This window comes from Phasianus colchicus, chromosome 2 (assembly GCF_987193195.1).
Source record: "Phasianus colchicus chromosome 2, bPhaCol1.hap1.1, whole genome shotgun sequence".
In the NCBI taxonomy this organism is placed as follows: Eukaryota; Metazoa; Chordata; class Aves; order Galliformes; family Phasianidae; genus Phasianus; species Phasianus colchicus.
In genome coordinates this window covers 80,234,416-80,260,133 of record NC_143437.1, presented here as the reverse complement: position 1 = coordinate 80,260,133, position 25,718 = coordinate 80,234,416, and the positions used below count along the sequence as shown (strand labels likewise).

The window sequence follows — 25,718 nt, the reverse complement described above, 5'->3', positions numbered from 1 at the left end:
TCAGTGAAAAGTTCTCACCCATGTCTAAATCCATAGGATGGAGTATTTTCTGCTGTTGCACTTTATTGAGGATTGCTGCTCTTCTGGAGTCTCCTTTGGGGTCCTTGCAGTGGATGATATTGCACTGATTCTTGTTAACAGAAGCACATTTTCACTGTGTCAGGAGTGTCCTAGCAAAGAAATCCCTATGCCTTTTGATGCATGAAGTGCTCATGAATTCCTAAACTAAAGCAGCAGTATTTAGGGAAAAATGGAAGAAACTGAGAATGAAAGTACTGTTACGTTGAGTTAAAGATCTGCTTTTCAAGCTAATTTCCACTGCAGCCTGATGTTTAAGGGAGAAGGCACTTTTAGAGAACGGTTTAGAAGGGGAGTGCCAGAAGCTCTCCAAAGCCAAGTGCAGTCTAGAGCACTTCAGGGAGAACTTCTTACCTGGAATAATGTCACTCCATTTTCTAGGAAGTGGCCCATTCTGCTGTCATGTTTTTTCTTAGATATCACCAGCGATACAGCTATTTCCATGATTGTTGACCTGATCATAGCTAACATTTTAACTGTAAATGTGATTTGCTCCCTCTTTAGACAGCAAGAATCATTCAGAGGCTGTGAGATGGAATACCTTAGAGGGAAGGAGAGATGAGTACAAAGGAAGACTAAAATCATTCACAGTAATGAAGGTCTGTCTTCTACTGTATTCTTGTTCCAGGGAGCAGATTAGGTGAAACGTTAACCCTCTGCCCCATGCTTCCCTGCCATTATGTTGTTCAGTAAAACTTGGTTTGAGAGCGTTACAGCAGTAAGTCACAGGGAGGCTTTCATAGTTATTACAACATTTCCTGGGTGGCTCAGTATTCCTTCTTAAAGCCACACCTGGCTTACTGTAGCTTCCTATGCTCTTATTACAGGGTGCTGTATGCATTTCCAGAACGCTGTCAAAAAATTCTATATCAGAAGAAGATCACAATGTCTCACAGCATGCTGAATGTGTGAAGAAATTAACTGTTAAAGTATCTAGTAAAAGTTTAATGAGTTTTACAGAATAGATATGGGGGGAAAAAGAAAAGCTTATTTTTACATAGCCTTGAAATATATTTTTGCTTCTCGGTTTGAATTTGAACATAGGGAAATTTTGCTAACTCTTCACTTCCATATAATAATAATAATGTTATCTGTTAACAGACCAGAGGCAGTGGTATTTTTCTTCTAGCAAAATCAGGTTTCTATCCTTCACAGATCATGGGACTGAGAGGTTAGCCAGCATGAGTCACCATTCTCACTCTTGTCTGTGAAAGCAGAATAGGAAAAGACTTTCAGATTGTGCAGGCGTTTGAGAAGGGATTTGATTAATTTCTTGTTTTCTTTGTTGTTTCCAAGAAATTGGAATTGAGAAAGAAGCATTAATTTGTGTATTTATTTATTTACTTTAAAATTTGTCAGTGTAAGCAGTTACAGCTAAATGAATTCTGTTTCTAAGTTACCCAGTTGAAGCAGAAACTCTGAAAGATGGGATTTTCCTTTTAACAGAGCATCTGTACTGAAATACAAAGGCAGGTTAATGATTAATATTATCAATTTTATTTCTGTCTAATAAGAAAGAGATACCAGCTGCTTTTATTCTTTATAGGCTACTTTGGGAAGAATATACTCCAGGCTTAAGTATAGTATTTCGAATTGCAATCTAGTATGTCCTTTAAATACTGTCTATTTTTTAGTGGAAATGATAAGATAATTCTTCAGATCTTGGGTCTGTCCTTCAGTGAGCAAAAGGAAGCATGCATGTCCATGTAATTGAAGACAGGTATGCTATTGTGAAGGGTGGAACATGAGTCTCTGTAAAGAGAGGTGGAGTCTCCAGTAACATGGTGTGATGGGAATGCTGATTCATTTGTTATTTGATGATGCATTTTCCAAAATGGGTCTGTGGGATGTGTGTCTGTTGTGTTTGTTGTTGCTTGGTTGGTTTTTTTTTTGTTGTTTGTTTTTTACTTCAGTGAGTTTTGGGTTCTGTTGATTTGTCCTGTTATCTTCACTTTTTTTGAACTCAGTTATTCTTGAGGCCTTGCCTCAAGATGCTCTAAGCTTTTTGCATAGGTCTCTGGAATCTGCCTGAACCTCATGTTTTCATTGTCTATCTCAATACCAAACAATGGATTTGAGCTTTTTGAGTTCCTCAGGAAGTGTCTGACTTCATTTAAGTCAGAGTTCTTTGTGGTACTACATCTCTATTCTGTATGTGATTTTTTTTCTTTCACATTATGTTTTCAATATTTTCTAAGATAATCTTAGAAGATTTCTAAATACATGGTCTGTGAGACAGCTGTATGTAAAAGCTCTTAGTTTACCGGTTCCCTTGAAAAATTCAAAAGCAAAAGCTCTACTTTGATGAAAACCTTTCCTCCAAAGAGGAAACAGCTCCGGTGACTTCAGGAAATCTACGAGGGGTTTGGTACTTCCCCTCCCCTCCAAAAGCATGGTTAGGTCCTATAGCACTGAGAAGAAATATCCATTGTGAAAGGAGATCTGAAATACTTTTGTTCTCAAGAAAGTTTGAATCAATTGTGTTTGCCTTCTCTGTAGAATTTCCTGATGGCTCCAATTTAAGCTCCTGTGGAATTCAAATTTTGCATGAATATACAAAGTTTTATTGGCTTAAGACCACCACATTGGAGTCTCAGCGTGCATCAATGAACTTCAGTTGGAATGTTGTGGGACAGAAGTCGTTGAACCACAGAATCATAGAATGGCCTGGGTTGAAAAGAACCACAATGATCATCGAGTTTCAACACCCTGCTATGTGCAGGGTCACCAACCACCAGACTGGGCTGCCCAGAGGCCAGCCTGGCCTCAAATGCCTCCAGGGATGGGGCATCCACAGCCCCCTTGGGCAACCTGTTCCAGTGCGTCACCACCCTCTGTGTGAAAAACTGCCTCCTGATATCTAACTTAAATGTCCCCTTCTTAGTTTAAAACCATTCCCCCTTGTCCTACCACTGTCCACCCTGTTCCTCCTCCTGTTTATATGCTCTCTTCAAGTACTGGAAGGCCACAATGAGGTCTCCCTGGAGCCTTCTTTTCTCCAAGCTAAACAAGCCCACTTCCTTCAACGCTTCTTCAGAGGAGAGGTGCTCCAGCCCTCTGATCATCTTAGTGGTTCTCCTCACGACCTAATCCAGGAGCTCCATGTCCTTCCTGTACTGAAAAGTCCATAAAGCTGAAGAGGATGCTGCAGAAAGCAAGGAAGTAGTCAGGTTGTTTTTTGTGTGTTCATTGAGATAAGTTCCAAAAGATCACATGGTCTTCAGTAACTGTACAGCCACTTCTATGTCTGCGTGCTTTAGAACTGTGTTTCTCATTCTTCAGCTAGGACAAAAATATCAGTAACTGTTTCATGTTGAACTGTTTGGCAGTCAGCAGTGAGGGTCTTGCTTGTAATTACAAATGCATTGATTGAATGCTTCTGTCACCAGAAGGTTATGCGTGACATTTCTGACAGTCTCCTTGGTGTTTTGATTGCCACTGTTAGTGTTTCTGAGTACTTGCAATATCTGCAAATGTTGAGACTGAAATTCTCTCAAGTGATAATGCTAAAAGGCCCTAACACAGATCGTTTGGCCATATTTGTGTTTAAAATAAAAAAGGCAGCAGCTTTGCAGACTGGGTGTGAAGTCTTGTGAGTCACTGGCTGAAACATGTTGACCTAGGAAGAAGGAAAGAACCAGTTCTACTTCAGGATCTGTGTTGGAAGTAATTCTAGAAGAGAATTTTCCAAATGATTCATTGCCATTGTATTTAAAATATTGTCTATTTCTGGTCTGTGTGTGGTTTCCAGTGATTATATTTCCAGTGATTACAGATTTTTCTGCTTTCCATGTTGTGTCTATATTTAATATGTGATTATGTGATCCTTATCCTATTTTGTCAGGCAACAGGTTTGTTTAAAACTTCACGGAATTTCTATTTTACTGGAATTGGAGATGTATAAGGAAGTTGTGAAAATGTGTGGGAAGAAAATGCACTGCCTTTGCCTTGGAAGAATCAAGGGGATGTGTCTTAAAACTTAGAAATTAATAAAAATGAATCTTTAAATGGGAAGGATTTTGAAACTCATCAGTTAATAGATAGGGTTAGACTTGGAGGAAGGCTTTAAAGGTGCTCTTCTTGATCACAGAAGGTGTTTGAATTAAACAAAAAAGTATAAGAAGATTTAAGTTTCATTGAAGTGTGCTTAAGAATTATTTCACGTTATCCTCTTCTCTAATTGATTAACTGGATAATAGGTTTAAATGTGCCAAATGACAAAACCCATGGATTTTATAGCAACTGATCTGAATTGATCTAATTATGTCTTTTTTTTCCTCTTGTGACACCTATGTGAATCCTAATGGTGTATAGCAAGTTGAATTAAATGGAGTTGTGCCTGTTTCTTGGGAGTGGTGATGAGAAAATTAGAAATTTCTTCTGTTAATGTTAATTGAATGAAAGTGCTAAGTGGGAATGGCTGTTTGGTGCGTTAGTCCTCCACCTCCACCTGGTCCTTCTCACAATTATAGGCAGTTCCATTTGATTGCCTTTCAGTTTTCTCAACTTCATTTTATATGTGTAGACATTATTTGAACATGTGACGTCAGCTGCTGAGTTTTTCTCTTTGCTCTATAGGAACAACTTAATCTTTCTGGTTTTCATACTCCCCTGGTGTTTCTATTGGGTGGCTGGATTCCATCAGAAACTTCACAACCTACTTCCGTAGGTTCTTTGGAATACTACTTCTCTTGATCTCTCTTTTGGGGACTTCGGAACCAGCAGTTAAAAACAACTGGTCTGAAAGTGTGTTATTTAAATCCCAGAAGTCATATTCGTCAAATCTTTCTGTGATCTGCATTAAGTACCCTACTTTTGTATTTGGAGAATACAGTTTCAACTATCTTTGACCTCAGATAGCTCAGAAAAATGCCAGTAATCAATTGAGAAAGCTTCACAAATGGAGTTTCTATTATATTGTCCATATTCTTCTTTGTGTTGCAAAAGTGTGGAAAGAAGGAAAAAACTGTTGCATGTTTTTCTCTTTGAAATATTTAAAAATGTGCCTTTATTCTCTGAAACTAAAATTCATAATTCCCTGGATCAGCTGTGAACATCTGAACTCAGGGTGAAGCCCAGGTAACTCAGGCTGCACTTGCTCATATTTGCTGAATTTTGCAAAATGCTGCAGATATCATCAGCTGGGAGAAGTAGAAAATGCAATGCCTTTTCTGAAATGTTGAACAAAATCTTCAAAGCAGTGGAAAAACCATTGGGTTTAGGGAGGTTTGAGTTTTTAACTTGAATCATTACAGAAATATCCTTTGTTATGTGTGTCAGATTTTCTTTGTGTTTCTGCATTAAATATTTTGGTTTTAGTGAAGGAAACTGTCATGACTAAGGAAGTACTGAATGCTAAAAATGAAGAAGTCTGCTTGAATCTTGAAGTAAGGGAGGACTTGGTTTTCTGTCTTGAAAAAGTGATACTTAGTCTGTATTCATTCTCTACACCTGCGTCCTTCAGTTCACATGTGGTGGATTTTCAAAACTGTGGAGATACAATGTAAAAACTTGTTGCCTGGAGGAGTTTCTGCTCTGATTTGTGCTTGCTTGGTGTTATATTTGCTACCTTTGTTTGTGCTGGCAATGGAAGCTCATTCATCCTCATTTTGATCTGGGAAGAATTATTAAAATGGATGAAGTCATCCCTTTTGGAGATTTTTTTTGTGCGTGTGTGCTGTCCTGGTGCACTGGATACACTGTTTAGTGTTGCAGGATCTCTGGGGTTGATGCTGGTGGGGTGGGGAGAAAAGGATTGAGAACTGGGAAAAGTGACTTTTGTCCCTGGAGCAATGAGCTTTTAAATTACCTCACCTGTTCTTTGATGCTCTTTCCTAAGTCACAAATTGTTACATCTTTGTATTTTACCAGTTAATGGGGAGCAAGCATTATGTAGTGAGTAAGGAGGCTGAATCTTCCTAAGGGGAGAAGTGTTTTTTTGAGGAGCGTTTAGAATATACTTTTCTGTAGATGTCTGTAGTTTGTGGAGGAGAGTAACATTTTGCTGATCTTGTATGTGGAAATCAAAAGTTTCCATAAACCTCGTACATGGTTTTCAAGGATAGTTATTTTTAATAATGTTTTTAAAATCATGTCTTCCAATGTGTTTTAAAAACAACTTGAATTTACATTTTATTATGCATTGCCCATATCTTAAAGAAAAGTTTATGTAAGTTAATGTGGCTGAAGGACACGATTGGAAATTTTGACACTTGAATCAAACTGCACTGGCTGTGCTTTGGCATGTTGGGCCCCATTTTATATCTCATCTATCCAACAAGGAGAGGAATCCGTGGCCCAGTGTTAGACAAAACATGAAGATTAAAGCTCTGTGCAGGCTGAATAAGCACCAGCTTTGTTCAGAAAAACTGAACAATGTTTTGTCTGGACATGAAGGAACAGAGCTTCAGCAGCACTTCAGATACTGCTGCTGCCAGGTTTCCAGTTCACGTCATCATCTGTGGGGGGTGAGCAGGAGCAGGTAGGCCATTTCATCTTGAGGCCTGTTGTCCAAGAACATTGACACCTTTCTGAACTATTGTCCCAGCACATGGTTTCCCCCTGCAGCTGGCGCTGCGGGATCAGGGCAGCACAGTGTTGATGGGCTGGGCTTGTGAGAGCTGCCTGGTGGCTGCTCATGGCCTAAAGCTCAGCTGGGTGAGAGCTGCTGGATCCTCCTATGGCAACTGGGAGAAAACTGAAGGTAATTTTAATCATGTGTTGTTTTTACAGGGCAAGATCATGATTTCTGTGTAAGATCTGTAGGGAAGTCTCACTGTGGCTGATGCTTGAGCTCAATTTTTTAGCATGAACATGCATTTGAAGTCCTGAAGTTTGTGAGGCTAAGGCAAAACATATTGCAGAAGGAATAGTGCTTCCTTAGTGAGGGGGAAAAGAATGACTTGGCTACTTGAATATTTTTTTTCCTTTGTCAGTGTAAGCTATCTTCCCTTTCTTGCTGATGAAGTAATGTGATGTGATTGGTAGCTATGTGTTGTATGAACACTAATGCACTGTATTCAGAAATAGAGATTAGATTAAAATTATGATCAAGTTGAAGATCAAATGCAAATAAATGAAGGGCAAAAGAAAAAAGAAGCCCTAACCCTGCCCTGATTATTGTAGAGCAATGATCTACAGTTTCTCTCCTTTCTGATACGAGGAACTATTAGCATCTGGATGAAGGCTGATTAGAGATGTGTGCGCTAGTTATCTCAGGAGCTTGCTCGCAAATTGAGCCTCTTGCTTAAAGCCTGCGTTTACTGCATTCTGGCTCCAGGCATACCAATAGGATTCCTTTGGGGTAAAAATAAAGCGGAGGATGCTCCTTAGCAGGTCAGATATTCCCCAGCTGTTTGTTCACGTTTTCTCTAGGAGACCAGACTGGATCTGGTAAAGCTATTTGGTACAGAGTAAAGTTAGTAAACCCCTCAAAATGCTATGGATGCTAGCCACCAGTATTTCTTAAAGCAAAATGAAGACTATTCCTACTCATGTAACTGAAGGAAGAAAAGGAAAAGTGGTCATGAATATTACAGCACCTTTTATTTAGCAGAGGCTCAGTTTCATTCAGAATTTAGATTTGCTATCCTTCTTGAATGTATCTAGCCATCAGGCTATCATGGGATGGATGTGTTTTAGGCATGTGAATTGACACTACTCCACTTAGTCTGAATGAAGACTATGTGGGGGCAGGACTTGCTGACTTTGTCTCATTTCTTGGAGGAGTCTCTCAGTCTTTCAAGTTAGCCTACATTTCAGATTACAAAAAAAAAGTCTTTTTAAAGAGCACGGGTGTCATAGATCAATGCTCTCTCTAATCTTGGAGCTACAAACTCAGATTGGGAAGTGGCATTGGCAGCATTACAGTGACTATTCTTGAAATTTTTTTTTTCTGCTGTAATTGCTTGGGAAGTTTTGAATTTAAAAACACCTGAATCACATTTTGTGGCTGCATTTACAACCTGACAGAAAGCTTTCTTTGACTCTACTTTTGGCTTTCCTGCCAAAACAAATAGGGTGTTCAGAGCACGTGACCACAGTGGTTTGCCTTCTGCATAAGCTTCTGTAAGGGAATCTGTAATTATGCTCAAGGGCCGATCCTGCTAGTCATGATTCTGCATGCGTTATTTTCAGATTACTTTAACATCAGATGTACTGTGATCGTGTGTGCCTTTGGTTGCTTCAGTACAATACCCAGCCTTAGGGATGACTCTTCTGACTCTAAAGAGGCAGCGCTAGTACTGTAGTGCCTGCAGCCATAGGCGCCAATGGCTTACTTTGGCACCTTCTAAAAGATGAGTTTGACCAAACCTGGTCCCTTTTATAAATTTTGTAACACTGAGACAGAAAACTGATCTTGATTTCTGTGATAATGCTGCTTGGTAATTTTTGGTCAGTGTTGGCTTGAACAGAATCTTTTGAGCAGAAAGGCATTTTTTTGTGGCGTTGCTGTTAAGTGTTTGGAAGTAGCGTTCTGATTTGAGATTTTAAAATCAGTAGAATGCTCTTGGACTTCTATATCAGCCTGTCTAGCCATTTTCTGAACAAGAGCTGGATTTCTTAGAGTTTGCTCTCTGTAAAAGCAGCGAGCAGTGGAGTTGCATTGGCCATCTGCTGCAAGGCCCAGACACTCTGAGCCCACAGTAAGAAAAATAGTCTGGCTAGCAGGAGTACGTTTGTCTTGCACTGTGGCAAAACCTGACCCAAGATTAGCTGTGGTCTGGGGACCATAATCTGCATGGCACTCTGTCAAGGTTTAGGGAAGCCCTTGAAGAAAATGAATATATTGCCAAAAATCAAAGTTCAGCTACGGTCAGGATGTGGTCAGAATGTGGAAATTGTTCCGGTCTGCAGTTCTTAGTGCTGTCAAATTCCTGTTGGTACCAACAACAGATTTTGTCTGGTCTGTTGCTGCTCAGATGCCTAAATCTTTATAGCACTGTGGCTTCTTTGAAAATGTGAGCTCTTCTAGATCAGTACAAGAATTAAAAGTTGTTTCAGATGGATTTTATTCTTCAAGCATACATTCCATATATTTTTTTTAAGATTGAGATAGATAAATAATAAACTGTCTTTCACTGAAATTACTGTTCTTGCCTCATAGTAAGTGGCCTGTTATACTGATATTCCCCCCAGACCTGATGGACTTACTGGCAAAATGTTCTGTTTTACTTTCTCTGGGTAGCTTTGCCCTTGGTAAGACTGTCTTAGATTGCTTTTACACTCTTATATATTAAGAGAATGCCTTTAGTCTCATATTCCCAAATATCTTATCAGTAACATCTCTGAGATTGTCTTTGTGTCTGCACAGCATCTGTAAGTTACATCCATGCTTTTCATAGGATGTATAAGCTGATATGGAGAAATGAAAAAGAAGGTTAAAACTGTCGCTGTGTTTCCATTTTTCACTCTGGTATATACCTGAAGGTAGTGTTTGGTAATGTTCTCCTATTGCTGGACTTTAAACAAATAAAACAAAATAAAGCAGAAAACAAACAAACAACAACAACAACAAAAAAAACCAACCCACATTATAATGCAAATAGGTGTCTTGTTTGGTTGTTATTTACATACATAAGCATACGTATGAGCATTTAGCAGACTGATAAAACAGTTTGGGCTGCTCTTTTTCGGTTCTTCAAGTTTACTTATTTATTGTGTTTTGTATTATTCCACTGCAGAGAAAGGCTTGGAGACCTGGAGTTCAAAGCTTGGCAAGACAAGTGGGTGCAGTGAAGAGTGAGAGCTGTGTGCTGGTGTGTGACAGGTCACCCGCTCCCCCAAGCCCTGGAGGAGTTTCTGAATTGTTCTCCAGTGCAGCCAAGGAGAACAACATTGTTATTAGTACAACATGGACGAAGGTTACACTTCAGCCTTGACTTTCTCTGTTGAAATTGTAGAGTTGCTTGAAGTTCAAGGTCTGAGGATGACTCATCTAAAAGAATAAAATGTACAGTAGTGTCCCTGGTTGTTGTAATGTATCTACTTCAAGTATTTTTCTGAAAAAAAAACCCAAAAAACTAAACAACCAAATCCATACGAAGAACTGGCAAATTACCAAAAATTCAAAAGCAATCAAAAGTTGTTGTTTGTTGTTTGTTTTTTAATCTGTGTCTGGAAATATGCCTATGACTTCCTTGTGAATTGATGAATTTGTTGGGTTTATCTTCGTGTGAATTACTGGGATTCAGACTACAGCCTCCTTCTGGATCAGCTTGGTAAAAGCTGAAGTAAAAACTGATGCGCATGTATCCTCAAAGGAGACTGGAAAAGTGAGTTCTTGCATTAGGTCACCTGCAAATGAGCTATAGCCTAGCATCAGAATGTAGTGGGTAGGGAGAGCAGGTAGTCACTGAACCACTGGGGAGATGGGGATTGCTGGGTGCGGGAGGTTGGGAAGCGACACAACTGGAAGGGAATCTAAACTTCCTCAGTCAAGAGAGAACCTCCTTCTTTAAAAAACATTTTTTTTTTTTTTCCCTGCCTTTACTCTTGGAAAGAGGTATCGTGGGAGGGCATAGACTGTTCCAGTGCTGGTTGGAGAGGCTGATGTTTCCTGCCCTTGGCTACTGGCTGAACATGCTGCTGAGTTCAGGCCTAGCGGTTCGGCAGTGTTTTGCCTCAGCCAAGCAACGCAAACTGCTGAGTTCATACTTAGATTCACTAGCTGCTACTGGTAGACCTGCAAGTGTGTGCCTCTCTGCTCTCATGGTCCTTCTACTTTGTTGTGATATGGCTTGATTTTACTTTGAGGTCTTCCCCTGAATGATGAAACCTGTCTTGAACTTCCCTATGTCTCCCCGCTGCCTGCTCTGTGCCCTTCTCTTTGTTTAACCCAGGCTGACCTTCGCAGCCTTCAGGAGTGTGGCTTGAGCTACCCATCTCCTTGTTTTTGCTGCCTTGGTTTGTAGTTCAGTTTCACTGTTTCCCCCCACTGTTTTGTAAGGCTTCTGAAGTGGTGTCCAGAACATAACTGAGGAGTTCTTCCTTTAATTTTGACTTCAGCTTTATTTTTGACTGCATTTTTAGTGTTTCTGAAACTTGACATTGTGTTTTGGGTTTTGCTACTTCTATTTGTTGTGAGTTGAAAATACTCCTGTGGATTCTATATACTTCTTTTTTTGATCTATCAGGCAGTTTCACTTGGTTTATTTTAATTAATGAGATTTGGGATAGAAACCAATGTGTGTTGTTAGTAAAAACTGAAGTAGGAGCAGTATTCTTAACAGATGGGTAGCTTGAAAAGCTGACAAATACAAGAATCACAGAGGAAATCAGCAAATGTTTATCCTCATGTGTATCAATCTTAGTTTCACAATATCGTAGTCAAAAGACCACAAGCTTGGAATTTTATAAGCTTAGTGTTGTACAGAATTCTTTCTTCCTTTTGTTTATTGATTGCCACAAAGATCTCTGGTGCTGACATTGTCTGGTGAGGAGTGCATTTCCAAAAAAGCCAGCAAATCCAGTTGGCAGAGCCTGCAATGAAGCTTTCTCCAGTAAGCCAATTCTTTCTTCAGAAGAGGAGGTTTTCCACTGGGCTTCTCATCCCGGCACCTTTGGGTAGGCTTTGTAAAATTGAGATGTTATTTGGTTGATTTTCTTGTGCATTATAGGTCTTTATTAGTTGTTTTTTTCTTACTTTGTGCAGAGGTTCTTGTCACTTAGTAAATAATGGCTGAACAACATTCAGACCTTTGAAATCAGTTCAGTTAAAGCATATACTAGGTATGCTTTCTATGATAGGGGCTTTCTTAATGATCTCATCTTGATTTAATGGCTTACATTTTAGCTCTGTGAAAGTTGTGTGCAGATACAAAAATGGAAATTGATTAGATGTGGCACATTTGAAAAAACATTGTACAAATATATTTTTTTGAAAATGTGAAAAGTTTCTTTTATGCAGCACAGTGCAAGTAATACAGTATTTTCTGAATAGTGGTAAATATGAAAAATATTGTGTTCCTGTGAAGGAAATTTCTTACTAGTTTGTAAATCTGGCTGCTCTTAAGAACTTTTCTTTATGCAGCAGCCATTTAAATATTTGCAGATAAAGTGGATGTGTGTTTTTGCAAAGCTCTGGTTGTTACTCAGCACCCTCTTGTAACAAAGACCGGTGTTTCTCAAGGTGGACAGGAAGGAAGCAAAGCAAGGAATGCAGCTGTGCTGACCTGACTAGAGCAGAAATTCAGAAACAGGAGAGTGAGATGGCGTAGGGTAGATTGTACGGGTCTATAGACTGTATCACACCACCTCTTCTACTCCATAGCATTTGTTCTTCCAGGATATATTTCTGGGTTCACTTGCTATTTTACCTTCTGATTTCAGAACTTATTTAAAAACATTTCTCATAAGAAAGTGGGAAGAGATCTGTGAATGTTCAAATGATGCAGAGAATTTTGTGCTTTCTTTACTGAGATCCAGGATTTTTCTGTGAATTGTCGCATTTACTGCAGAGAAAAAAAAAAAAACCAACTATATTTCTATTCTGCTTTAAGCATAAAGTATTGGCTTTCTTTTCAAAAATGATTTGGGTGATAAAGACAACAGTAGAGTTGGTATTTCTTATGCGAATGGTATATACAATGTAAGGATGACCACAAAAGTGTGTCAGAGAAAATTAGTGAAGGCACTTGCTTGTGAGAAACTGCAAGCACTAGACAGTGAAATGAAAGAACTGGGTCTGCATTTCTGAGATGTTCAACCTGCTGTGATTAGCAGAAGTGCTGCTACTAGTTTGCATTTTCTGATCTGTATGTTTTAATTAATAAAGCATTTTCTTTCATTTTCATTTTTCGTTCAATAAAATGCTGTTGCCTTTTCCTAAAAGACTTGTCTCAGGTAGTTGAACTTGTACTTTTGTGTTTCAGCTTATCTTAGAATGCTGAGCTGGAAACTGGCTGTGCAAGAGCTGGTTCTGGAGCAGACTTCATGCATCAGTCTCAAGGGCAGGGGCATCTACATCAGATGGGAAGGTAGATAGTAGAGCAGGTACAGCCTGATAGGTTTCAGCTGCTAATCTTGTTGTGTTGCCAGAAGCCTGTCAGAGTCCCAGCTAATGGTGATGCTCAACATTTGCTGAGCAAAATGTTACAGTCACTGGTTTTGTGATGCTTCTCAGGCAGAAGACTGTATTTCTTAAAAGTAATTAGCTATCTCATGAATAACTACTACATTTAATTTTGATGCAATCAGTGGATTCTTACATGCTTGCAAAACCTCGATGCTCGTTTTTCTCAAATGTGCATTTTGCATTCTGGTGGCTGAATTCACTCATTGCTCTGTCATTCAAGAGGATTTTTTAGCTCACGACATTACCCTGTCATCATTTGTTAATAAGGCATGAAATAGGCTTCAGACTGTGGAAGAATGCAGAAGTCTCTATAGGTGAACAAAGCAGAAGCCTCTAGATGCCAACTGGAAGGACTGGATTCATGTTGAAGCAGAAATTTTGGCAGTACTATTGAGTTTTTTTCCCTTTGCAAGGTTGTTATGTCCGGAGAGTTGGCCATACACTGAATGCAGAAGAGAGCCTTGTTTTAAGCGGTGTGCGGCATATGGCTGAAGTGCCAGTTTGAAGTAGGATTTTAAAAGAAGATGATAGGCTTGTGAAGAAATTAAGGCCTGGTTACATCCAGAAATAAACTCAGATGTTTAGCAGCTGCACCCATTGTGGCAGTGATACTCAGAGGTCAGGTCTGGCTGGAAGAAATAACCCACAGAGCAGTGATGCAGCTTGGGTCTGATTTACAATATCCTACAGTAAAGAGAATATGGCCAGCAGCCAACTGTGAGTGTTTGCAGATGTTGTTTTACAGGATGTATCCCATGTTGCTGGCAACATGCTAACGATGGTCCTGGTATGCAGAGTTCATGGCATATGGCAAGAGGCTGGAAGTAATAGAAGCGAATGTGATGCTCAGTGTTTTAGCACATAAACTTTGTGAGCAGCTAAGAGAAGTTAAACTGCTCCGACCACATGGGAAAATAAATTGTAAGGCTTCCTGTATTACATAAATTCTTTTAAATAACATGAGTTGTGCGATTGGAATATGCTATAAACTTTGTGTGTTAAAATCCTCATTATCTTTAAACATCCCGAACTGCTTGCTAGGGGGAAAAATTAACTAATTAGTTGAGTATATTTAAACATAAAATAGAGATTTACTCTAAATGAAGTATGCTACAACCATTTTTTTCAAAGTCTCTTATGAACATTACTTGATTTAAAAAAAAAAATAAAAATGACTTTGCATTCCAAGTTCTTTGCTTTAGAATTACTTTAAATCTTCTGTCATTTAACCTCGAAGGTAATGACAGGTTGCCTTATGTGTTGACAACAAAGATGTTAAGACCAGCAGCATTCCCAAAGCAATCTCAGCAAGGCTTTGCTTTCTCTTCAGAACTTTTTAAATTCCTTGGAGGCAGCAAAAAGCAGGTCATGTGAAGCATGTCCTGACGCATTCTCAGTGAGATGAGAATGTCCTTTCTGGCTTGTGGTTGTACAACCTCCTCGGGGGGACAATGACCTTTGTCCTTGACACTGCTTGTGATCAGGGGATCTGCACCCACTGTGAGAAATTTTGAAGCTCCTTTTTCGTTCAGATGTGAGGAAAAGACAAACACGGGACTTGTTTCCTAGCATGTGACTTTGCTGCCAGTGCTTTCTTTCTGGCTTGCAGGCTCATTTGATTCTTGCTGGGAGGGGCAAATTCCACCTTAGTGATGTGGCAAATGTTTTTACAAGTTTTGGGATCCCTAAAGCATGTCACTTTAGTAAGTGAATCAGTTTTGGAGGAGAAATTAGAGAAAGCCAGGAGGAGTGAGCCTTTCAAGCTGTGAGGAATCCCTATTCTCATTAGGGTAAGGACTCTAAAGTAGGTTTCAAAAAAAAGAACTCATTCAGCATATTTAAAATGGCACCATTAGCCATTCAGATTGTGCCAATGCTGGCAGCTTTCCTGGTTAGTTCAATGAGATTTGCATGCAATCAAATACTTCTTTTAACTGGGAACTTATTTAGCTGCATAACTTGAGGAGCCTGAGGTTTAAATGTCTTGGCCTTAATATCTATTTCGTTTGTGTATTGTAGATTCCATATAATCTAAAACTATTTTCACACCATATTTTTATAGAAAATAAGGTCAAAGTTCCTTAATAGGGAGAGTTTTGGCGTTGCTGTGTTGGATGTTAGTATCTCAAATGAATAGTATGAAAAATCAATATATTTATAAGAAATTCATGAAAGGGTTATTTAAGAGCCATACGCTCAGCTGTGTTAGAAGTGTGTATGTTCATTTGTCTCAAGTGAGAAAGGACTGCATTGCTGCTCAGCTCGTACCTGGACATGTGCCCTTGACAGAAATTAAGGTATTTGCACCCCAGGTCAGGTAAAGACAAGCCTCTCTTAGTTGTGTGATTCATTGCATGCGTGTGTGTGTGTATACATATCTATAAAGGTACACACTTATAGTATAGACTTAGCTTCGAATCTGTCCTGTACTTCATACTTCACTGAGCTAGGTTCCCTTTTTTGTTCATAGCTTGTTAGTGGTAGCTGCAGTTAGTAGTAGTCTGTGGACCACCCAGAAAATTGTTCAGTCCTTGAATCATCATCTTACACAAGCTTAAGTGAGTCCTCCATGAGTGAAGTATCACAGGATGGAAAAGGCCTGGAAGAATGTGTCTTGACAGGCTTGCTCCAGTCTGTTGTCTGGCTGCTCCGTGCTGGGTAACAGGATTAAATATAGAAAACTAATGTATGCGTACTGAATCCTGACATCTTACTAGATTTGTATACAACTTTTTTTTCTTTTGTTACAGGAAATACTGGATAGTTCCCACAATGGAGGACGGGAAGCCCGTTTGGGCTCCACACCCAACTGATGGGTTTCAGATGGGCATGATTGTGGACATTGGTACTGACTACTTAACTATTGAACCTTTGAATCAGAAAGGCAAGGTAAGTATCTGATAAGTGAAGGAACAGAGAAAAACCTTACGTATATATATATTTTAACCTGTGGCCCAAATCTTTTCCAACATCCACCATTACATGCAGCCTGAATGAGTGGGGAAAAGGTTTTCTGTTCTGCTATGCTTGGCTAAGGAATTTCATTCTGCTTTAGCTTGCAGGGCAAGTGAAATATCCCACTAATAACAAGTGCATGCTTTCTGTCAATTATCTGTGCGTATGTGCTTAAGAAGGATGGGAAGACTGAATCTCCATAGTTATTTTGATTCAGTACTGTGTGCTTGATGTTTCTACATTTGAGACTGGTTCGGAATCTGTTGTTGAGATTAACTTCTCACTTTTCTGGTAGATACATATAGAGAGAGTCCTGCAGGAGTGTGCTAAGCTCTGTTTTAGACTAGGCAATTTTCTGTTATGTTGCTAAAGATTGAGTGATGAATCTTCTTACCTTGACTACTGTGAAGTGTTACGTAATGTCAATCAAAGGTCTTATGGAATTGCTACATTAAATTAAAGGCAAAGGAAATATAATTTCTGAAATGAAGTCTTAATTAATGTGTTCAAGCTGCATCATTTATCATGACATCTTTCAGATTCAGTACATCGTAATTAAATGTCAGTTTTTACAGGAAGTGCCTTGTTACTATTAATTATCCTAAATCAGATGGCCAGCATCCCTGTTTTTACTAGCTGAAATAAGGTTACACGTTGTTTTAGTAGTTGTAATTCGATCTTTCAATGTGTGATGTATGCTGTTTCTAACAATTTTATCTGTTTTGTAACTGCAGGTATGGAGAGGCAATTTTTTGGTAACTTTTCTTCCCCACATCTACAGTAATAGAGTGCTTTGTCATAGATCAAAAGGTTATGCAGCAGTTCTTCCTTTGGGAGGAATGTTTTTGGATTTTCTTAAAAACAAATAAATAAATATATTTTACAGGAAGTAGATTTTTCTTTCCTTAGAAGTAAAAAGTGTAACATCTGATATCTCTGTGTGTGAGATAAGATCTGTAGGTTTGGTGCATTCTTCAGTCTGGGAAAAAGCAAAATTATTCAGATAAGAGTATATTAAATATTCCAAAGCTGTGATTAAGTAGGCTTTTACTGATTTAAATGATGTTGACCCCTAGCCCTGTTTCTATTTATACCCCCAGAAGGTTCTGATGTGAGCAGAAGTTCATGTATTGAAAACAAAAACAGTCAATAAAGAGATTCTTGAATCTCTGTTTATTTCTTATATGCGTGCTGTCTTGGGAGCCCCCTTTTGCCTCCTTCCTGTTTTCGTTCTGTATTATTATTTTTCTTAAAATGGATCCTAGAATACAGATATTTTAGCTTCATGGTTCTCAGTGAACAATGTGTGTTCATTCATGTAAGGGACCAAACATTTCACAATTAGGCATTTAAATTCAATGGAGATTATGGTCCTGTACTTCTGAGTATCACACTTATATTCACAGTGGTGGGGCAAATCATTATCTTCATTACCTTCTCAGTCTTTCCAAAGTGACATCAATTTCCGTTTATAGTGAAATGTTTCTGACTGCTTTTGTTATTGAAGAAGACACTGCTTTTGTGCACTGGGGCCACTGGTTTGAAGCAGTCAGCATTTGTGCCCACGCTTATCAACTTTGTTTATTCAAAATGACAGCTCAAAAGTGCTCTTCAGTAAGGAGTGATCCAGCAGCTCCAGAACTGCCTGTGATAATTACAGGGAGGAGATGAGTAACCCGATCATGTAAACATACCCGGGCAGTGTAACTTATTATTACTTTTTAATCTGGGTCATTAACATGTCATACGTATTCTCTGGAGAAGCTGGTACCTTACCCAAGATAACTGACTGAAAAGGAAATGTACATGTATGCTTTTCTTGATTGTTGCCTTTTATACCATTAATGGTTAATTAAAATACATTGTTAATAACTGCAATGCTGTGAGGCAGCGTTTTGCTGCTGTCCTAAAGCCTTCTCTCCCTCCCCTGCCGGCAGCAAGCCATGGCGTTGCAGTGGCACCCTCAGCCGTGTCAGTGGAGCTGTGTAACACAGCAAACTAGGTCAGAGAGGGGATCCGCCTGAGCGGCCGAGAAGTGGAAAATTTCCAGGATGGCAGCAAGCAGCAGCAGGAAGGAGGACCTAGGGCATGTGTGGCCACAGACTGCTTTGTGTTGTGAAGCCCAGCCCAGACTGGTGGAGGTAGCTGGCAAACATGCTGATTTACTTACGAACCAACAATAGCATTTCTAGATACCACAGCTCATGTAGAGCTAGAAACAGTATTTACTTATCCCTGCCAAGGCGTCTAAAGAGAGATGGGGATCTGAATAACCGAGATTGTGTTGTGTAAGAGTAATGCACGTGGTTGAGAGCTTGTTATCCGAAGAGAGGGTGCACGAGCTATGTGATGGGAGTTGTTCCCCAAAGCTAGATCTTGGGCTTTCAGGGCTGAAAAAACTGGAAAGAAAAGAGGGAATCTAGAGAGTGGTTTGTGAATGAGTGAGGCCCCATCCGGCTGGGAGCCTGCCTCCTGCCTGCTGTCCCATGTTGGGGTGCCAGGAGGGAGGCAGTGGAAAGACAGCCTGTTGTTACACTTGGCTGATGCTGCATTTACACATTTTGTACTCAGAATGTACTTTCAAATTTATCAGATATCCCGACTTTAGGAACTGTTGAAAATAGCTTCTGTTGTATTGCTTGATGCTGTAACAGGGCAAAGGCAGATCTGAGTACAATGGCCAAACAGGGAATTTCATATTTTCCTAGAGGTAGCAAATCTGAATTAAGTGATTAGGGAGGTGCCTCAGAGGGACTTGCACCTTGAGAGGCCTTTCTAGGACCCACATGGTACTGTAGTAATGAGTTTCTGGCAGTGCTGGGGAGGCACATATTGCTGCAGACCCCAACTTACACCCCTGTTGTGTTCACCTGAGAGCCACCTGATGTCTCTTGAGAAAGTCTTTGAAGGGTTCTGGAAGGCTTTGTGGGGCCCCTATCCTAGTATGCTCTGAATAACCAGAAAGGCATTTTACCAGGTTAAGTATAAATGAATAAATGTGCTCTGAAAGCAAGGATCAGAACGTCCAAAGTTCAGTGTTTTCAAGCAAAGGCATTATTTTAACAGTGAGTGCAGCTTGTGTGAGCAACTAAAGCGGGCTCTTATCCACCATATGAATGGTGTTGCTTTAAGTTGTTCTGTGAAACACAGCTGAGAGCAGGGATGTCTCCCTGTCTGTATCTGGAAGGTATAAAGGAAGGCATGGTTACACGTATTGGATTACATGGCAGAAAGAAGATCCTGCTTGAACGGAAAGATATCTTTTTTCACTCATCTAGTTTCTGGAAAAATTGTTAAGATTGCCATTGGATTTCAAGGGCTGCCTCATTACAAAAAGGAAAAAAAGCCTACTCAAAAACCCACAAATCCTCTGCTGTGCCTTCTGAGACCACTTTATAAGAATAATATCCTCTCAATTTTTAGAAAGTTTGTCCTAAACTATGTTTTAAATTGTCTTTAACCTGAAACATTTTCCTCTTAAAGTCAATTTATTTCAAAATACAGGACGACAATGAATATTTTTTTTAAAATGATAGTTTACCTATTTTTCTGTTTAACAGATAAGATTTTAATGGTATTTGGCAATATTTAGAGCCTTACATCTTTTAAATAATGTACTTATCTACGCAAGAAGTAATCACCTTAAACATAAAGCATTGGAGCAACCGTGACAGGAGTAAAATTCTTGGTTCACATAGTTTAAACTATTCTGATCTAAAAAAAAATCCATCAGGAGAACAATTGTCTTTGTACTGCTTATTAGTTTTGACATTCATTAAATATTTAGGTATGATACTATACTAGATTAGATAAGACAGGAAGGGCTTGGGGAAGGGCATCTGGTTTGTCGCAAGCTGTCTCTGCAGCATATCTAATGATGCAATTTCTAGTAATTATTTCAAAATTCCCATTGTGTTGAACAATGAAGGAGGACAGTCAGTATGAATTCTCAATTTCTCATTGAGATTTATCTTTGATCAGAAAGCTGAGATTGAAAAAGCTCTTCCTTCCTCTTCTGAGATAGATGTGGTGTAACCGGGTTTAGATCTGTCAAATGTTGGAATATCAAAGATTTATGAAGTGTTACAGAGTAGCTGGATATCATGTTTTCTTTTTTTTTAAAAAAAAAAAACAACTGTCCTTAATAGCGGTTAAACATTGGCAGACAAGAGCAAGTAAAGTTAGATTTTTGTGAAGCCAGTCAATCTTTCTTAATCTTTTCTGCTGTTTCATTCAAAATGTGTGAAATGAATGAGAGATTGTGGAGTCTCCTTCTCTGGAGATGTTCAAGACCCACCTGGATGCCTACCTGTGCAACCTGGTCTAGGGAGCCTGCTTTGCAGAGGGATTGGACTGGATGATCTCAAGAGGTCCCTTCCAGCCCCTACGATTCTGTGATTCTGTGAACTGAGTATGTGGGAAATTGTTGTGCTCAAATAGATCTTTACCTGATGAAGTACACCTTTATTCTCAACAATCTTGCAGAAAAAACGATGGTGATGTATTCCAACTGCAGTGCTTTGAGAGGGAGGGAAGGGCTCTCAGCTCTGCTAGGACAGAACTGCTGAGATGGGTGACATTCAGATCCACCGCAGCTTTGCCATGCTCTGAAGGAAGGTGGTCTGATAGGCATCCAAGTGTTCCAAAGTCACAAAGTCACCATGCAGCTTCCTTTCCCTTACAGAAGCATTTTATGCTTTTTTTTTTTCAATACAAATAAGGAAATGGCAAAATATAAATTATTATGACTATAATTTTCATACAGTGTGATAAATTTGTAGGGAAGGGATATTGCAGAGTGAATGTTTTTCAACTGGCAGAAATGACTTTTGTTCAGTGATGTTATTAATTTGTGCCTCTTCAGAGAGAGCTGGAATGTGCAGATGTTCATGACAGTCTAAGTTACAAGATCACAATTATTTTATCTTTTGTAGTGAAGCAAAGAGTAGCTAATTGCTGTATTTCTCCTAAATTTCCATGTGAGATGCTTCTCACAATACTGTCTTGCTGGATACGAAGTTAAACAAGCAAATTTCTCATTTATCAGGATCACTCTTTTTGATCTGGTTGCTTGTTTTTTAAAATAGTAGAGAGAGTAAACTAGTCCTCTTATCTGCATTTCCACAGGGAAGAGGCCTGTAACAGCATGGCGGCTGTTGTGCTTAATTGGATACAGCAGGGTTTTTGTTCATTCCTAGGTGGTTCAAGCAAGCTATTAATACTGTAAACAAGAGGTATAATTGAAATCCTACCTCTTACACTATCCTGCAGTTTTATGCAGATGCTGTAATACATGCATTCTGGGATGTTTTTCCTTCATTTTTACAACAGTGTGAATTATGCTTTCTGGAGAATAAAGGAGAAACAAAGTTGTTTTTAATATGAATTTTTCCACTTGGACATGAACACTGGATAACTGGCTGGTTTTATACCTTTGGAGTATAGGGGCTGAAGAAAAGTCTTGTTTAACTTGAATACGGATTTGCTGAAGAAAATGGTTACAATCCTGAGTTACGGGAATTGGGGATATAGAGAATGTTATTTACTGAATATTTATGTTTTAAGTGAGAATGTTATAAAACAAAACATAAAAATGACAACACTACTTCCGCTGAACTAATAATTTCATTTTTCTTCTTTTTCCTTCATTGCAAAGCTAAGGGAGTTGTTTGCTCTTTAGAATTCTCTTCCCTTTGCAGTATTGTTGGTTTTCTCATCCTTATTTTTGGCATTGTCTCTTGTGTGCCAACAACTATGTGCAATTTTCAAAAAGGATCAAATATTTTTGTTGTAAGAATTTATATTACAGCAATTTTTGTAGTGTAGTTCAATAATGCAAATGATGCAGTTGTTGTCTACACCTAGTAGGTCAGTATAATTTCTAAAGCTGTTATAAAGCTAGAAACTTCAGTGGTGGTATGTTTACTTGTAACATGATATAAGACATCTTTGAAGTCCTTATTTTAAGGAATTTTGACAATGTTAATATTTTTCGTCTAACAGACTTTCCAGGCTGCTATCAATCAAGTGTTTCCTGCTGAAGAGGACAGCAAAAAAGATGTGGAAGATAATTGTAAGTTACGAATTTAAAAATAAACTATGCATTTGAAAAAAAAAAAAAAAAAGTGTGAGAATGTTGTTTGCTTGCAATATTTCCTTTTTGTGTTGTTTCTTCACTTGAAATTGTGTATGAACTTTACTAACCCTTTAAACTGAAAGCAGGCCTATTTAAAATATAATCTATTGCATTTTTTTCTAAATTTTCATCCATGCACTTTTGAGGAAACCCGTGCATTATTCTCAGGTGCAATTGTTACTTGACTGACTTCAGATATATGTAGCATCTTGATCAACTGCAATGAGTATTTTGTGACTGACTATATCTTTTACAGCAAAGCCTAAGAATTAGTTACTTTATCAGCCTCTGTATTTTACTGCATTTTCCTGCATGTAACCTATTCATTCCTCAGGTAGCATTCCTGTGGAAGCATGAGTAGTTGAAAATGTCAGGATAACTTTTTAGAATTTGGAGATAGGAATCCAGGCCCTTTGGAGCTACTGGAAATGTAAATGGGCTATACTGAATCAGGTCAAGGAGTGATGTTGGAGAAGGACTTTTGAAGTGAACTTGCACAATAGAAATTGTGTTGATATGCGGGCATTTTATTTTGTTAAATATTTTGTGGTTTGTTGGGTAGAAATAAATTGAGTACCCAAATCTAGGGTGAGAAGAGAGAGTGCCAAGAAAGATGAGTGAGAAAACATCAGCTTTTATAGAACTGTTGCTTTTTGTGAACAAATCTATTCCTGGAAACTATCCTATCTTGAAGTTCTGATGAATGGAATTCTTATGAATGTTTCTAATGAGGGTTACTGGTTGGCCAAAGAACTGTAACTTCATAAATGGTGGGGAAAAGTAGATTCAGTTGTTCATTTAAAATAAATAAAAAGTAGGAGTTCCAAATTTGTTTTGATGATTTAAGATCCACAGTTTCTGTTGTGGAATAGTATTTATATCCCATGGCAGGAAGTACAACTGTTGCAACTGCTCTGTAATAACAAGAAAAGGAGACTTGAGGCTTCTGACTGGACTTAGATGATGCAGTGTTTTTACAGGTGGAACCAAACTGACAGCTTTGCTTCCATTTGTTGGTATTTTTGTGAATGTAATGTGGATAGGAACTTTTCAAAGTTGGTATCTGTCTTCTGTGCCCATGATGATTGTTAGAGAAATGCATTTAATGTGTTTATCGGTCACAGTGATGCTACTGAGATGTCCTGGCATTTGAGTGTTCTAGTCAGGGAACTGAAAATTGGAATGAGATAATAGATATAATTTGAGATTTTAACGAAGTACTATCCAATTAAGTTAAAACAGTCTTCCTACTGAAGAAAATGTCTTCTGTGGTTTACTAAATAAAATATGAAACTTAAAAATATTTTGCTCAGCAATGCTTTCTGTATCAGATACTGTTTTCAGACTTCCAATGTATTTCTATCTTTTGCCCAGCAGTTGAGGTTTACCTCCAGCATATATGAATCCCTTATTAAGTTTAGCCTTTTTCTCTCTCAGAGAAGACTGTGGATAAATTGTGGATATTCCATCTCTGGAGGCATTCAGGACCAGGTTGGATGTGGCCCTGGACAAACTGACCTAATGGTTGGCAACTGTTCCTGCAGTAGGGGTTTGGAATTGGATGATCTTTAAGGTCCTTCTAACAGAAGGACCTGCGATTTGTGCTGAGTGTTGTTGATCTTTAAGAAGAGAATGTTAAATATAAATCATGGGAAGCCTGACAAATGACTCCGTGCTTTCTGTCTCTCCTTATAACAGTTTTGAAAAATCCTGAGGAACTAGTTAATAATACACTTACCATTCGAACCTATCCTTAGTGATTAACTCCCTTCCAGGGAGTAATCTGAAGTATTTTTATTTTTTCTTCCACCCTTAGTCTTCCATATCTCTAATATGCTGGCTGTAAGAGAGAACCTTTTTGTAAACCTAGCCCTTCCTCAAATGTTAATATTGCAAATAGTACTGATTAAAATAATTTATATTTTCTTGTGATTAACACCTCTCGTTCACTTCCCAGCAACCTCAAGCTTACTCAGTTTTAGAGGGCTATCACCACAGGTGGAACTCCTATTTTTTCTATGACAAAAAAAAGCCATAAAAGGACGGAATAGGGAAGGCCGGATGTCAGATAAGAATTATTTTTAAAAAGTGTCCAACAGACATAGAGCCTTGTAATTACAGGATAAAACATAATCTTTCATACAAACCCTGCTTTATTGTATGCACAGGAGAGCCAGCATGTATGGATTTGACACTGGCATTTCCTGACATTAAGTGCCTGATTTTGCTTCTGTGAACTTTGTATATGTGAAAAAATATGTGACTGTGCACATATGCTGCTTATATTTAGGAATGAGCGTATGAATAACAGTAATTCTCTCTCTGGTTACTGTCTTTGCTTCTGAATGTGGTTGCTGCTTTTATAGTTTATTCTAAAGAATGTGCATTTTTGAAATTGCTGACATAAGCTTTATTTTGCACATCTTGCAATGACGTGACAGTGTTTCTCTTGGAGATAAGCTCCCATTACATGGTGAATCTTTAGGTACAGTGCCTTTAATGAGCTCTGGGATCCTTTTGCTAAGAGAATAGTGGAGACTAAGAGAATGTTGAAATCTGGGGTTCTGTGTTGTTTGGATAATTACGAAGTTTTTGGGGGATGCCTCACTATTTCCTTTAAAATATAATGCAAACCACATGAAGATGCATTCAAGGAGGAAGCTTGTTTCTTTTGAATTTTAAGTGTACAAAGACAATTACTATACAGCATTTTCTTGACTCAGTATTGAGAATTAAAATGATTAAACATAAGCAACAATGTTCAAAATTTACAACCCCCTCCCCACCAACACCCACAGGGAGAAGGAGATTTCAGCTTTCATTGGAGCAACCGGAAGTTTTTGGTTCATTTCCTTCTATAATGTGTTTTTTTACCTGGGATGACCTCATTCAAAGAGGTGACTGCATAAATAGGTCTGCTAAGGCAGCCATGCAATTTGTGGTCTAGGAACCTCTGACATAGTAGGTTTGTATGTACAAGAGATTTTTTCAGAGGAAGATGGTTTCTTCTGAACAACCCAGAAGTCCTTTGAGAAATGTGAATGTCTCCAGTCATCTGAAGTAAAGCTATGTTTTAGTTAGAGAAGGAAACACTGTTATTCACTGGAGCTACACAAGCCAGAGGGAGGCTGCAAACCACTGCTGAAATGACCTTTGCTTCAAACTGGTTTTGGTATACATAATGGGAGGTACAGCCACTCCCTATTCTACTGCCAGTATCTTTTGAGTCAGTAGAAGGAACGTTGAGGGAGAAGTTAGGAGCTGCTTGCTGAGCTTCATGCTTCCTTTCTGGGTGAGGTGTCTGAGCAGATGGATTGCAGGCATTGTGAATTTGCAGTCTGTCTTGCATATCCACAGAAATGAGCTAGAATTTAAGGACTTTTCCAACCTGAGCAATTCTATGGTTCTGTGATTTGTTTTTCTCTGCCAGGGCCCTTCAGGCCCAAGGGGCATTGGTTCCACTTGGCTCAAGTT

At 38.8% G+C, this 25,718-nt stretch overlaps 1 protein-coding gene across 5 annotated transcripts in view; it reads left to right on the top strand.

Annotated features, from left to right (window-relative positions):
* Nucleotides 1-25,718, top strand: part of MYO6 (myosin VI) — a 99,477-nt gene that overhangs the window by 10,569 nt on the left and 63,190 nt on the right. For all 5 annotated transcript variants that reach the window (XM_090136117.1, XM_031611316.2, XM_031611315.2 and 2 more), the window contains exons 2-3: nucleotides 15,904-16,042; nucleotides 22,112-22,181. In XM_090136117.1, the coding sequence (XP_089992243.1) occupies nucleotides 15,926-16,042; nucleotides 22,112-22,181 (187 nt within the window). In that variant the 5' untranslated portion in view covers nucleotides 15,904-15,925. The remainder of the gene's footprint in view (nucleotides 1-15,903; nucleotides 16,043-22,111; nucleotides 22,182-25,718) is intronic.